The sequence below is a fragment of the Cyprinus carpio genome, chromosome B5, assembly GCF_018340385.1.
Source record: "Cyprinus carpio isolate SPL01 chromosome B5, ASM1834038v1, whole genome shotgun sequence".
NCBI lineage: Eukaryota > Metazoa > Chordata > Actinopteri > Cypriniformes > Cyprinidae > Cyprinus > Cyprinus carpio.
The window spans coordinates 20,981,431-20,994,940 of record NC_056601.1 but is presented as its reverse complement, the minus strand read 5'-3'; the positions used below and the strand labels follow the sequence as shown (position 1 = coordinate 20,994,940).

Below are 13,510 nucleotides of genomic sequence, written 5' to 3'. Positions count from 1 at the left end.
ACATAGGTTGTGGCTAATGCAGTTGCTGCCCTGTCTGAGATCAGCGAGTCTCACCCCAACAGCAACCTTCTGGACCTGAATCCTCAGAACATCAATAAGCTCCTGACGGCCCTCAATGAATGCACTGAGTGGGGTCAGATCTTCATCCTGGACTGTCTCTCCAACTACAACCCCAAAGATGAGCGTGAGGCCCAGAGGTGAGGGGCTAATAATCCTCATAGTCACTGGTTTCTTTATCTCGTCAGGTGTATGGAGATAATGGAGAGTGAATGATTTTATTTTGTTTATATATGTATACATATATTTTCTGTATCTTATGTGTATCAGCAAGATTTGAATGATTTGAAGGTTTTGTACCCTTTAGCCAAGGCTATTTTATTTATATAGCACATTTTTCATACCTAGTTAAATTTTAAAATAGGCCCAATTTGGAGAAAAAATCTTATTGCAATTGCGATTTTTCTGATAAAATTTGCATTTAAAAAAAAAGTTTGCTTTGTTTATTTGTTTTGCTTGTTTGTAGAGCTTCACAATTTGGCCAAAACTGTGATTACAGCTAATCAATATGACTATAAAATAATGATTATTAATGTTATTGTTATTTACTATTATTATTATTAAATAAAATATAATACTTACTAAATAAAAACAGAAATGACTCTTGTGAAATTTCAATGTGAAATAATAAAATGGTAAAATATTATTATAATAATAATAATTTTATTTTACAGCCCAAGTGTAAACTTAAAACAATACTAATATTTATAGCTGTCTTAATTTTCAAACATTAATCCACTGAAGATTTATTTTTATTGAATACTTAATTAAAACTACATTTAAGGAAATGCAATGCACATTATTTTAGAGACTGCACAGGCAAACTAATATCTTAAGACATTTTATAGTTTATACGTATATGTGGCAACTAGTATCTGAAATCTTATGAAAACTGGTCTCTTTAACGGTCTGGAGCAGTTATGTAGTTTACAGGTTTTCTTGTCCTGTTACTATGAATTTGCATTACAAAAAACCTGAAGTGGATTAGAGACGGTAAAAAGCTTGTTTTCTGCTTTGATCGGTTAAATCAGACATGTCAGAGCAATTTTCTAGCCGTTAAATATCAACAAGTTGATTCTTGTACTTGTGATTGTCAAAGAAGATTAATTACATATACCAGGCATATAATAATATTGCTGTTTATTTTAAGACTGCAAATAGAACAGCAATAAAAAGTGTTAGTGCTACCTTAGATTGAGCTGTTACAATTCATTTAGTCTCCTCAAAGGCTTATTTTAAGATGAAATTTCATTAGAGCTGAGATTTTATTCACATGATAGTCATTTTCCTTTTCAGACTGTTATTAAGAGATAAACAGATTTGTTTGGGGATATGTCTCTGAGTTGAAATAGAGACTTGCCTTTAATTTGTAGGTGTATTGCTTTGATTATATTCATAGAATTCATATGTAATTTTTAGAGAAGCATGAAGAATAGTTCAACACAGGTCACACAAAGTGCTTATGAATTGCATAGATTATAACAGGAAATTCAAGGGAAGATCAAACAGAAGAAATTCAAATCAAGGATTTGCTTTTTAATGCAGGGATTGATTTATTTAGTCCAAGGCAATTCAACAAATTACACTCTTTCTCTGTCTGAATGTTATTTATTAATATAAATATTAAATAATAGTAATGTTAATATTTTTGTGATAACCCCACATGTCAATTTTGTCCATGCGGCTGAAATCACATGGTAAAATGTGCTATAACTAGCTAAATGAATGAAGTATATAGTGTGGGGTTTTGTTTGGTCAAATAAAAGTGACATAAAAAATAAATTAAAAAAGCATCCAGGATAGAACCTTGAGGTACTCCACAATTTATATTCCATTTTGTTCCATTCCATGCCAACTTTAGTGAAACATTTTGAAATCATCCAAATCCAAGGTTGAAAAACTGCAAACAATTTGTTGTAAAGAAATAGGGCTTTTGTCTTCCTTGATCAATCTTTTGATTTTGGCAGGTACTGCCTCAATAATAGAAAATATATCAAGTTATCTTTTTCTGAAAATAAATATAGTAAACCTTTTCTGCAAAAAATACCAGCTCATCTTTCTGAACTCCCTCTTTCTGTCTCTTTTAGTATCTGTGAGCGTGTGACCCCACGTCTCTCTCATGCTAACTCGGCCGTGGTGCTGTCAGCGGTGAAGGTACTGATGAAGTTTCTGGAGCTCCTGCCCAAAGACACTGATTACTACAACACTCTTCTGAAGAAGCTCTCTCCTCCCCTCGTCACGCTGTTGTCTGGGGAACCCGAGGTCCAATATGTGGCCTTGAGGAACATCAACCTTATTGTGCAAAAAAGGTTAGTCTGTTCTCCTTATATTTTTCAGTCTTGTTTATTGTTTTCTATGGCACTAGTTTAAGAAATTTGCTAATCACTGTTTTACACATGAGCACATTCTGTATTGTCACTAGATGGCAATATTGTCCTGTTGTCTGTTTGCTTAGCAATTATAAATGTTTTGACTGAGCCTCAATGGTGATCTCTCTCTCTCTCTCTACCTGCAGGCCTGAGATTTTGAAGCAAGAGATCAAAGTGTTCTTTGTCAAGTACAATGACCCCATCTATGTCAAACTGGAGAAACTGGATATCATGATCCGCCTGGCCTCTCATGCCAACATCGCCCAGGTATTTCAAACTGAGTTTGACTCTTAGCTTTAAACACAGCGTGAACAGGATATTTACACTGTAAGAAAATGAGTCATGGGTCTTGTAATTTTCATTAAAATAATTTAGCTGATAATTAAAAATAGTGTATATATTATTAAAAAAATTGTGGTTCAGTGTTGTATATAAAATATTAAGAACTTTTCACTAATAAAACCAATGTTTTCCTCATCTATTAAGAAAACTTATGCAGATTTGAGGCTTGAATTGAGGAACTGATTAAACTGAAAAAAAAAATAAGGAAAGAAGGCTACCTATTTATTTTAAGAGAATTAGTTAAACTTTACAGTTTTATTTTGGCGGTGATTGTTAGTCCCCAGCATGCATAAAGCATACTTTATGTTTTTGAGTAAAGGGAAACATCTATTAATTACTGTTTAGTGTTCAGTAGTTATGTTTGACATTTGAAAGTGTTTCTGTTATGTTGAAGTTTCTATCATTACCATTGTGCAGAAGAGTAGCGCTTATAGTTATGGATAACTGCATGTACTACTACTATGAGGCATGATGCTCTGTTCAATGAGCAGTAGCTTTGCTAATGTTAGTGCAGTAACAAGTTTTTTCCTGCTAGAGGTGTCTGACTATATACAGTCTTTTAATTGTACAGAATAACTCAGTCAAATACAAACAGGCCTTATGCAAAAGTAATAAAATTAAATTTATTGTGTCATAGATGAAATAATTCAGAAGATTTTACATGATTTATTCAGGTAGATTCCATTAAAAAAAAATCAAGCCTTAAAATCTTTAAAATGTGTTAAGCCTTAAAATGTTACGATAATTTTTTTAAGTAGATAGCTCATACCATTTTTACAGTGTATGTATCACATGATCTTATCAAGGACAAGGTCTGAAGTAAACAAGTTTGAGCATTTAAGAATCGGTAGTTTCTTTAGTTTCATTAGTAGCCAGAGGCAGTCAGCTAATCCAGGCCTTTAAAAGCTTCAAATAATAGATGTATTTCTCTAACTCTAATTAAAGCTGCATTAATAACGTCATCTTTAATGATTTTTACTGTCATTTATGTAAAAGTAGAGATCACAGTCTCTCTCTGATAGATCCACAAAGTCCTACATTTCCTGTGATGCTAACAAAAAAATGTTGCTAGGATATTGGCCACAGTCCTCTGGGATTTAGATTGCATTAACTGGAAAATAAATCAACAGTTTATTTCAAATTAAAAATTAAATGTTTAGCTGAATGTTACACAACACTGCAAAATGGGCTGTTATTTGATTTTGTCTTTTTTGTATGAGTATGTAAGACCTAAATTGCAAAAGATTACAAATTCAGCTTCAGTAAAGCTGCATTGTTGATTTCTTCTTCTATTTACATTGCTCTGAATTGTGCCTGAAAGGAACATAGTCCCTTACACTTTCTATTCAGTGAAGTCTATCACTGTGTTCAGCAAAAAACACTTGCTTAAGCCCATCAAGCTCTAACCTTTCTCTCATAAATTGAAAGCTGTGCTTACACTGCATATGACAACAAATTACTTCATTGCATTTTCATTCTAATGCATCTCTTTGCTGTTTTTCATTTAGCTATTAGCCCCATAAACATGTCTATTTGTTAAATGTTAACATCAGACTCTTCCCGAACTTTTCCCCCAGAGCTTATAACCTTGTGAGAGACCGAGCTATCCATTTCCTGTTCTTTCTCTTGTGAAGGTCATTCAGCATTTCATCTCAGAAGTACGATTGATTTCTATAGAAATCCACTCAAAATGATGTTGATTTCCATAGGTATTGGCTGAACTGAAAGAGTATGCCACTGAAGTGGATGTAGACTTTGTTCGGAAAGCCGTTCGAGCTATTGGCCGTTGTGCTATCAAAGTGGAGGTATGTCTTGCCTCATTTTTCAGCCCTGTATCTTTTTATATGTCACCTAATTCCATAAAGAAATGTTTGAAAATCTCTACTCTTCTATAAGCAACCTCATAGCTTTTTTCATTGTGCATCATGGTTGAAGTGCTGTAGTGCTGTGATGAGTTTTGTCATTGTGATGTGTAGCTAACACTGAGTTTTCTTTTTCTATCTGTGAGTACAGCAATCTGCCGAGCGTTGTGTTAGCACTCTGCTGGACCTCATCCAGACTAAGGTCAATTACGTCGTGCAAGAGGCCATTGTGGTCATCAGGGACATCTTCCGCAAATACCCCAACAAGTCAGTCCACAGCTCTCATCTCAACTAATTTCATTGAAACTTTTAAGTACTCTTCCACCACTTTGGATTTATTTTTGTCACTCAGCTTGACACAATGTATTCTGGGATTGCATGTTTTGTACAGTGTACATTCTGTGCTGCCTTACAATTAGACTAAAAGGTATTTTAGGATTATTAAGCAATGCTGTGTATGCAACTCACTATGTTTTGGAATTGAGTATATATTACATTGTCTATCTAAAGAAAAAGAAAAAGTCCATGTAGAATGAAAGAACATATAATTAATGGGCAGCTTAAAGACCTCTCTGTTGTCTGCGCAGGTATGAGAGCATAATTGCCACTCTGTGTGAAAACCTGGACTCTTTGGATGAGCCAGACGCTCGAGCTGCCATGATTTGGATTGTGGGTGAATATGCTGAGCGTATCGACAACGCTGATGAGCTCCTGGAGAGTTTCCTTGAGGGCTTTCATGATGAAAGCACTCAGGTTTGATATATATATATTTTAGTTTGTTTTCTATTTTGTTTTTGTTCTTTTTGTTTTGTATTGTTTTTAGTTTGTTTTGTTTAGGTGTGTTTTGTTTGGGTGGTGGTGTTTGTTTTGTTTAGGTTTGTTTTGTTTTGTTTGGGTGGTGGTGTTTGTTTTGTTTAGGTTTGTTTTGTTTAGTTTTTTTGTCAGTTGTTTGCTGTTATGGTGTTTTTTGTTTATACGGTATGTAGTTTGTTTAAAAGCAGGGCTCTGATTCAGTATCTGCTGCATTTGTTTGTTTCAGGTGCAGCTGACTCTGCTGACAGCCATAGTGAAGCTGTTCCTGAAGAAGCCCTCAGAAACTCAGGAGCTGGTTCAGCAAGTGCTCAGTCTGGCCACGCAGGTGAGATGGAGATGTGCTTGGGGATAATAAACTGTAGTGTTACACTATAATTTGATATTAGCAGCTGAAAATAGCACAGATACATTTGTTTGGTCTTTAGTCACCCGACATTTTGAAAATACAGTTAACGAATGCTGGCACACTTTATATCAGATAAAGGTTTGTTTATTTGAATCTATTTGTAATGAAAGACAATTGCGTACTTATGCTCATTGTATACAACATTGGGTATTGTTGTCCATCAGCATCAGAACACATCCACACCATCATAAATATTACATTAACATGCAGATGATAGATAAAAGTCAAATCTCAAAATGAGCTCAGCGTCTGGCTGTCAGTGTCACGTTTCCTCTCCATTCACACTATGCTTTTTTCTTCATCTCGTCAGGACTCTGATAACCCTGACCTGCGTGATCGTGGCTACATCTACTGGCGTCTGCTGTCTACTGACCCTGTGACTGCTAAAGAGGTTGTGCTGTCTGAGAAGCCTTTGATTTCAGAGGAAACAGACCTGATTGAGCCCACCCTGTTGGACGAGCTCATCTGCCACATCGGCTCGCTGGCCTCCGTCTACCACAAACCCCCCAATGCCTTTGTGGAAGGAAGCCACGGCATTCACCGCAAACATCTGCCCATCCAGCACGGCAGGTACTAATACGGCTAAACCTCCTAAAAGGTTAATTGACTGAAAATGGCTCTTTGTTAGTGTGAGCTCTATAAAATGGTTTAAAAAGTCTTTATCACAGATCTGGCATCCCTGTTATTAGTGTTATTGTTGTGTAATTCCCAGTTTTTAAAAAAGGATGTCTGAATCCGTCTCAGTGCAGTAATACAATGGGGGACTCATCGAAAGTAGTGCCACAAAGAAACTATGTTGTCCTCTCTCCACTAGAACAATGAAGAATCCTTTGTTCACTTCGTCATCTCACTGTGAATCATCATTCTTTTGTAGTATCGACACCGGGGAGAGCCCGGTCAGTGCCGGCCCGGCTGCATCTATCGATCAACCCCAAGTCATTCCATCTCAGGGTGACCTTCTGGGAGACCTGCTTAATCTGGACCTCGGTCCCCCCGTCAACGTGCCCCAGGGGTCTTCCATGCAGATAGGCGCTGTGGATCTCCTCGGAGGTGGTCTTGACAGTTTGGTGCGTGTTCTTCACTTATAATTGTACTGTCTTGTGTAATGTCCAACATCCCTTAGTTTAACTCTGTACAATGATAACCATAGTTTCCACTGGAGTGCCATGGTTACCTCAGATATTGTTGCTATAGTATGCAAAAATCAGTTTAATATTCAGTATTTTTGTTTTGTTTTTCAGTACAAATATATAAACAACTTTTAAAACTATGTTTATCTGGCAAAATTGTGATAATAAAGCCTCATTTCCACCGAGCTGTATGGTTCAGTTCAGTAAGGTACGTAATTATTTCTGTTTCCATTGACAAGTTGTGAATGGTACCTAAATAGCGAATCATACCGTAGCACTCTTTGGGACCCTTCTTTTGGGGTACCTGTCACAGAAGTCTGGTACCTAATGGGTGACCTAGACTTACTGCAGATCATTGATTGTTTGACAGAGAATCGTCACTTGTGCGTGCTACAAGGAGAATGACAACACAAAGGGAATGAAGCGTCTCCTTCACTCGTTCCACCATGCTGCTGGGTGTTTGGCTTGTTTACATCAGAGGGCGCAAACATAAAAAAATACAACATTGTATTTTAGAATTTTATATTTTTACACACAGGCAATGTTGCGCTTTCTTCTTTGTGCGAGTATGACGTTGATCACTACTTTCCAGCATACACTATGTTTCCACAGTGGAAACGAAAGTTTGATTAAGGTGTGCTGTCCCAAATCATACTGTACTGTACTGTACTCTACCGTACTGCTCGTTCGAAACGAGGCTTACGATTTTTTTTTTCTTGTCTCATTGCCAGTTTTTTTATTTTATTTTATTTTAAGTTTAGAAATTTATTTTTAAGGAGTGTTTAGATTTTTTATGCAAAATATTTATACAAGACATTTATACGAAATATAAATTTTGTCAATATTTATTTAATTTTTTTTTACAATGAAAGAAATGCTGTTTAAAGTTTTGATATCAATTTGTTATGATTTTACAGTAGTAACACCCGTATTACAGTAACTATGGTATTTTGGTAGAAACTATTCTTACTTAATTGTGAATATGAAGGGAGTGCATATTTGTTTAAACAAAACAGTGGAAATGTTTAAATGTTTTAGTCTATTTTATTTTCAATAATTACATTTGAATAGGTTTTGTAATTATATTGCTTCACAAGTGAGCTGAAATTTATAAATCAGCAACGTTTGCCGCAATCATGTCCTCAGGTAAGCTCATGCAGCTGTTTTCACTAGTTTCTCTGAGGCTTGTGTTCAGCCTGGATAGCGTGTTCACTGGTGCAGGTGTGGTTTCAAGGTTTTAGGGCACTCCACTCAGCGTGAGATGATTGCAGCAGTATATTTCACATTTGAGCGATAACCACACTCGTTACCATGGCAACCAGGTCTCACAAGCTTCTGCCTGATGACAGTGAACAGCAAAGTGAAGAAGCTCAGAGTGAAACAGCAGCGAGGTCAGCGCTTCTTAACTGGAATGTGAATTGCGTAAGCGTTCTGACTTCCAGTCAAGCGCTCATCATTTATTGACACGGTGCTGAATGCTGCTCGGTACTGCAAATCCAAACTTGAATAATAATGAAGGATGATTGTGACTGTGCAGTTTATGGTGTACATATAATGGAAATGATTTTTCCAGTTTGATGCGTGTAGACATACAGTGGGTCCAAAAGTCTCACTCTGATGTGCCTGTCCTTTTAAAATATCATGCTGCTGAATTATAAATTATTATTTTGAGCATTGATCATAGCTGCAGGACTTGTGTTGAAGTGGAGAGAGTGAGGTATATGAAGTGTTCTGACTCTGTTTGAGAGCTCAGAAGTATTATATCATTCCCTGCTCTCCCAAACTCACCGCAACCACAGCACCAGAACCCCAGGGCTGAAAGTCTTGCCACTTTATACGCAGTCATCAGCCCACGTAAAATCTTCCACTCAACACACACATACACACTTCCTGAGGGAAGTAAAAAGAAGATTTACATTTTTGGTCAGTGTTAAAAATTATTTAGCTCTTTATCTTTCGATGCAGTCCGACTGTTCTCAGTCCTTGCATGGGCCCATAGGAAGAATTATGAACATGAAGCCAAATTGTCTGTTCACCAACTTCTTCTTAGTTTATTATTACATCCATACATTATTGAGCATTGGCACTTACCATTTAAACCCTAAGTATCCTAGACATGTGAGTATACATTGAGAGGAAACACAGATGGAAGGAGGGAGAAGCACAAGGGGCGAGAAAGGGAGGGTACGAGAGAGAGAGCACAGAAAGGCAAACTCACAAAATATCTTGCATATAATCTAACAGTCAGGATCTGTGCAAATCATGCTCTCTAAATGGATATCAAAATATTAAAAAAATCTTACTTTATACACTTATTTTAGTATTAGCAATAACACTTAATTTTAAGATTACAGTTACACGTACTTATATTGTTAATAACAGTAAATTATATATGATTACAGGTGACTAACCTTAAAATTAACCCAATAGTAAGTAAATGTAACATACTTATTTGTGTAATTACACTGTAACAACATCACCTTAAAACATTTAACTTTCTTCTGTGGAACACAAATTAAGATATTGTACTGAATGTCTAAGTTGCTCTTTTCCCAAAATTGCTGGTAAATTTCACATTTAATTACAAGAAACGACAACTAACACACTGAATGAAATGTGAAATTTTAAAGTAGGAAGACTGAAATAGTATTTTCTTGTGTGACATACTCCAATAATCTTTGATTTATTTACAGCTTTAAAAAAGGCAGTAAATGATGGGTGTTGAGCTTTAAAAATAAAATGCAAAAAGACTGGCACACTATTACTTTTGCTTCTCAAAGAATGCTTTATTATTTAATGGATTGCAATGTTTCGGCCACAAGTGGTCTTCGTCAGGCTTTGAATTGAGAGCTTTCAAAATTGAACTTCTTACCTTTCTTTAACAGAATACCTTATTTTGTGCTCCACTAAAGAAGATTGTATTGTCTGGAATGACATGAGGGTAAATAAATCCTGACAGAAATGTTTGGGGTGATCTGTCCCTTTAATGAATATTATTGGAAATATTGTGTGTATATGCCAGGATCTTCACATCCAGAAACGATTTGTTCATTTATTTTTTCCTGGAGCCACAAAAGGCCTATTTCCTCCTCCTTGTGTATAATTGGATTTGTCAAGCAGGCATCTTGCAGGCATTACCAGCATGGCACATGTGAGGCGTTTATATCTGGGCAGCGCAGGTGCTGCTCCTCAGTTCAATCTTCTCCCAAATTGGAGGAGTTACTGTGTCAGAGCTTTGCACGGGTGTCCTATATAAACCAGGATAGAGAGACATGCCACTTGCTGTGTGAAGATGCTGTTCTAGCTCAATCCGTGTTGAACAGGGTGTTAGGAAAGGTGTTGCAATCCAGTCTCTAGACTAGTGATATACTCAAAATTGAGTTTCCCTGCTCTGTAAAACTCCTGATGAATTACTCCTCTGCCAAATGACAAAACACGGGTGGTGAGACTTGAAATGATGGGAAAAGTCAAGGTGCTGATTCTTGTGCCCCAGGCAAGATGAGATAAGAACTTACAGTAAGATGGGTCACAATGGTTTTCTGACAGACTAGTCACTTTAGATTTATTCTCATATACATACAGTGCAAAGAGTTTGAAACATATTTGGTATATTTTGTTCTGGTTTAATAATTCCGCCACTGATTTCTGTTGCTGACATTGACATTTTGACCTAAGTAAATTCTCTAAATGGACATGAAATCCAACAAAAATCCAAGACTCAAAATGGACTGGAGTAAACAAGATTTAGAATGGATTGTCAAACAAATTGCCAATTTTTACCTTTTCCACCCAATTGTTAAAACTGGTTGCAACTCGCAGCTTAACAGTGGCACAAAGCTTTGTATTCAGTCTGCTGACTAAATGAGTCAATATAAATGAAATACCAATGTGTTCGTCATCCTTGTCAAGGAGACAGTGTTCAGAGCTGAGGAATGTTAAACACTGAGCAGTCTGCAGAGCCATCTGACTGCTCAAGGTCATGAGTGTTTCAAAGAGACGAACACTGCGGACTCTGCACCTGAATGGATGCAACGGCCTCTTTAGCTCATATCAGATGTACATTGACATGTAGCAGGTCTCTAAGTCTGTCTAATCTGAATCATATTATGACTCAGAAAGTATCAAATGTTTTTTTTTTTTCTCCTCCATTGAGATTTGGTTCAGAATATTTGCATTTGACATAACCCTCCATTTCTGCCGTACCCTAAACGTTGCTTGTTGCACTTCATGGCTCAGCTTGTGATTTGTGTCCTGCTGAGTGTGAAGCTGCAAGGTTGTTTAATCTCACTCATTTCCTCAGTGAGAAAATCAAGGTGACTGTACAGCTGAAGGTCAGCAAGAAGAATGTGGACTAAGAGAAAGAATTTACATTGCTTTAGCCATCATAGAATCAGAAATTACCCTGTTTACTTTCTAAATGCTTATTTATAGTATTATTGTGCGTGATGCATCAGTGAACTTTATTCCGAAGAAAAATAAATGTTTGTCTTTCATCCAAATGTAATACTTTGGTATACTGAAGCATGTTTCCTTTATTGCTGATATCAGTAGGGGTGCACGATATATATCGGCCGTTGATTAATGTGCATCTCGTCAGTAAAGCCGGTTCTCTAATCAGCAGTAAATTCCATCAGGTGCATGATTTCACATAGAGCAGGTGTTACTACACAGAGCCGTTGTTAACTGACAAGCTGCGCAAATCCAAGCTTATAATGAACGTGGATTTGCGCAGCTTGTCTGTTTACAGCGTCTCTGTCTAGTAAAAGCTGCTCAATGTGAAATGCGCATTAATCATCGGCCGATATATATCGTGCACCCCTAGATATCACCAAACCTCTCGTTTTTCAACCTCTCCAACCACCTGTTATATAAAACATTTACACAGTCCGATTTATGTCAATGGATAAAATAGTCTTGTCTTGCTTTTATAATAGTTCTCTTATTTTTTGTTTGTATTATTTGTTTTACGATAAAATAGCTCTTATAGCAATATTTCCCTCAGGTTATGGACATGGTTACATTTTTCATTTGTCATATTGTTCAGAAAGTCTAGTAGATTTGTTTTTATTTTTTCCTTTCAGTATTTCAGTGCAGTAACGTCACTCACAAATCAGTTTTTTTCTTAAGTTCTGCAACACCCAAGCTGAATCGTTGCTTTCAGACTATGACAGGAACACAGGAGCGCTGCTCATCTCTTTCTTCCTGCAGGGACGCCTCTGTCATCAGCTTCACTCGTCTTAGTCTCGGTCAACAGCTGAGTTAATGGCTGCGGGTGTCTCAAAGATTACATTTTCAGGTTGATTTTAGCCATGGCAAAAACAAAGTTTAAAATAGCAGGCTTTTTAAGTTGTTTGTGACATGATGTCTTTTGTAAACAGGAAAACTCTGTTATTAGTGGATCCTTGACGTGTCTCTCTGTCTCTCTCTCATGTTGTTTGTTGGCCTGGAAATGGGTCTTCTGTTCCCTGTTTTAGCTCGGGGGAGACCTGGGAGGAGGTGTTGGGGGCAGTCCTGCAGTAAGTGAGCTCCTCTGTCTCCGCTCGTATCCGTCTGTCCACACTCAGCATGTTGTGTGCTGTTTATATGATTCTGTGTAGAGTAGGCACCTAGCTGTGTGTTCTGCTTTGTTTCTGTCTTTTGCATGCACAAAAATCCATCCTGCTTTTGGATGAAAAGTTCTTGATATGATGAACTTCTCTAAAGATTTTCTCTAAAGACCTACTTTGTCATTGGGGTTTTTTTTTTTTTTTTGGTACCTAAATGCCTTGTTTTTCCTTGGACTGCTCTTATTTAGACTGCTGGTCAAAAGTTTGGAATGATGATTTTTAAAATGTTTTTGAAAGAACTCGCTTATGTTCATCAAGGCTGCATTTATTTGATTTATTAATAAAATATGAATATTGTGAAATGTAATTACAATTGAATATATTTTAAAATGTCAGATTTATTTCTGTGATGATAGAGCAGAAATCTTTGCAGCCATTACTCCAGTCTTCAGTATCACATGATCCTTCAGAATGAATCCTTTCTTATTATTAACTAAGTGGTGAAAACCCATTTTTTGCTGCTTATTATTTTTTGGAACCCCAACCGCTACACTGATTAAAAATCAGTTATTATTTCATTTATTAATAAATGAGCACCAGTGATATTTGATAATAACTGGAACACCAAATCAGCATATTAGAATATTTTCTAAAGAATCATGTGAGACTGAAGACTGGAGTAATGACTGCTGACATTTCAGCTTTGACATCACAGGAATAAATTACGTTTTACAATATATTAAAATAGAAAACAGTTCCTTTAGGTTAAAATATTAATATATTTCACAATATCATATCAAATAAATTCAGATTAGCTGAGCAGAGGAGACTTCTTTTAAAAACACTGCAAAATCTTAATTATTCCAAACTTTTGACTTGTAGTTTTGGTTTTTCTGGTATCGCCTGCATGAAGAAATCCTGTTGCTGTTGTTTTAAAGATTACACAGATACTTGCTAGAGTGATTTCAACTCTTTTGACACTCAG

The 13,510-nt window shown here is 36.4% G+C and overlaps 1 protein-coding gene across 4 annotated transcripts in view; it reads left to right on the top strand.

Annotated features, from left to right (window-relative positions):
- LOC109045313 (AP-1 complex subunit beta-1) overlaps nucleotides 1-13,510 on the top strand; it is a 49,571-nt gene that overhangs the window by 16,140 nt on the left and 19,921 nt on the right. For all 4 annotated transcript variants that reach the window (XM_042724878.1, XM_042724879.1, XM_042724877.1 and 1 more), the window contains 10 exons: nucleotides 7-197; nucleotides 2,145-2,366; nucleotides 2,573-2,693; nucleotides 4,478-4,573; nucleotides 4,782-4,897; nucleotides 5,218-5,383; nucleotides 5,670-5,768; nucleotides 6,160-6,419; nucleotides 6,724-6,916; nucleotides 12,454-12,495. In XM_042724878.1, the coding sequence (XP_042580812.1) occupies nucleotides 7-197; nucleotides 2,145-2,366; nucleotides 2,573-2,693; nucleotides 4,478-4,573; nucleotides 4,782-4,897; nucleotides 5,218-5,383; nucleotides 5,670-5,768; nucleotides 6,160-6,419; nucleotides 6,724-6,916; nucleotides 12,454-12,495 (1,506 nt within the window). The remainder of the gene's footprint in view (nucleotides 1-6; nucleotides 198-2,144; nucleotides 2,367-2,572; nucleotides 2,694-4,477; nucleotides 4,574-4,781; nucleotides 4,898-5,217; nucleotides 5,384-5,669; nucleotides 5,769-6,159; nucleotides 6,420-6,723; nucleotides 6,917-12,453; nucleotides 12,496-13,510) is intronic.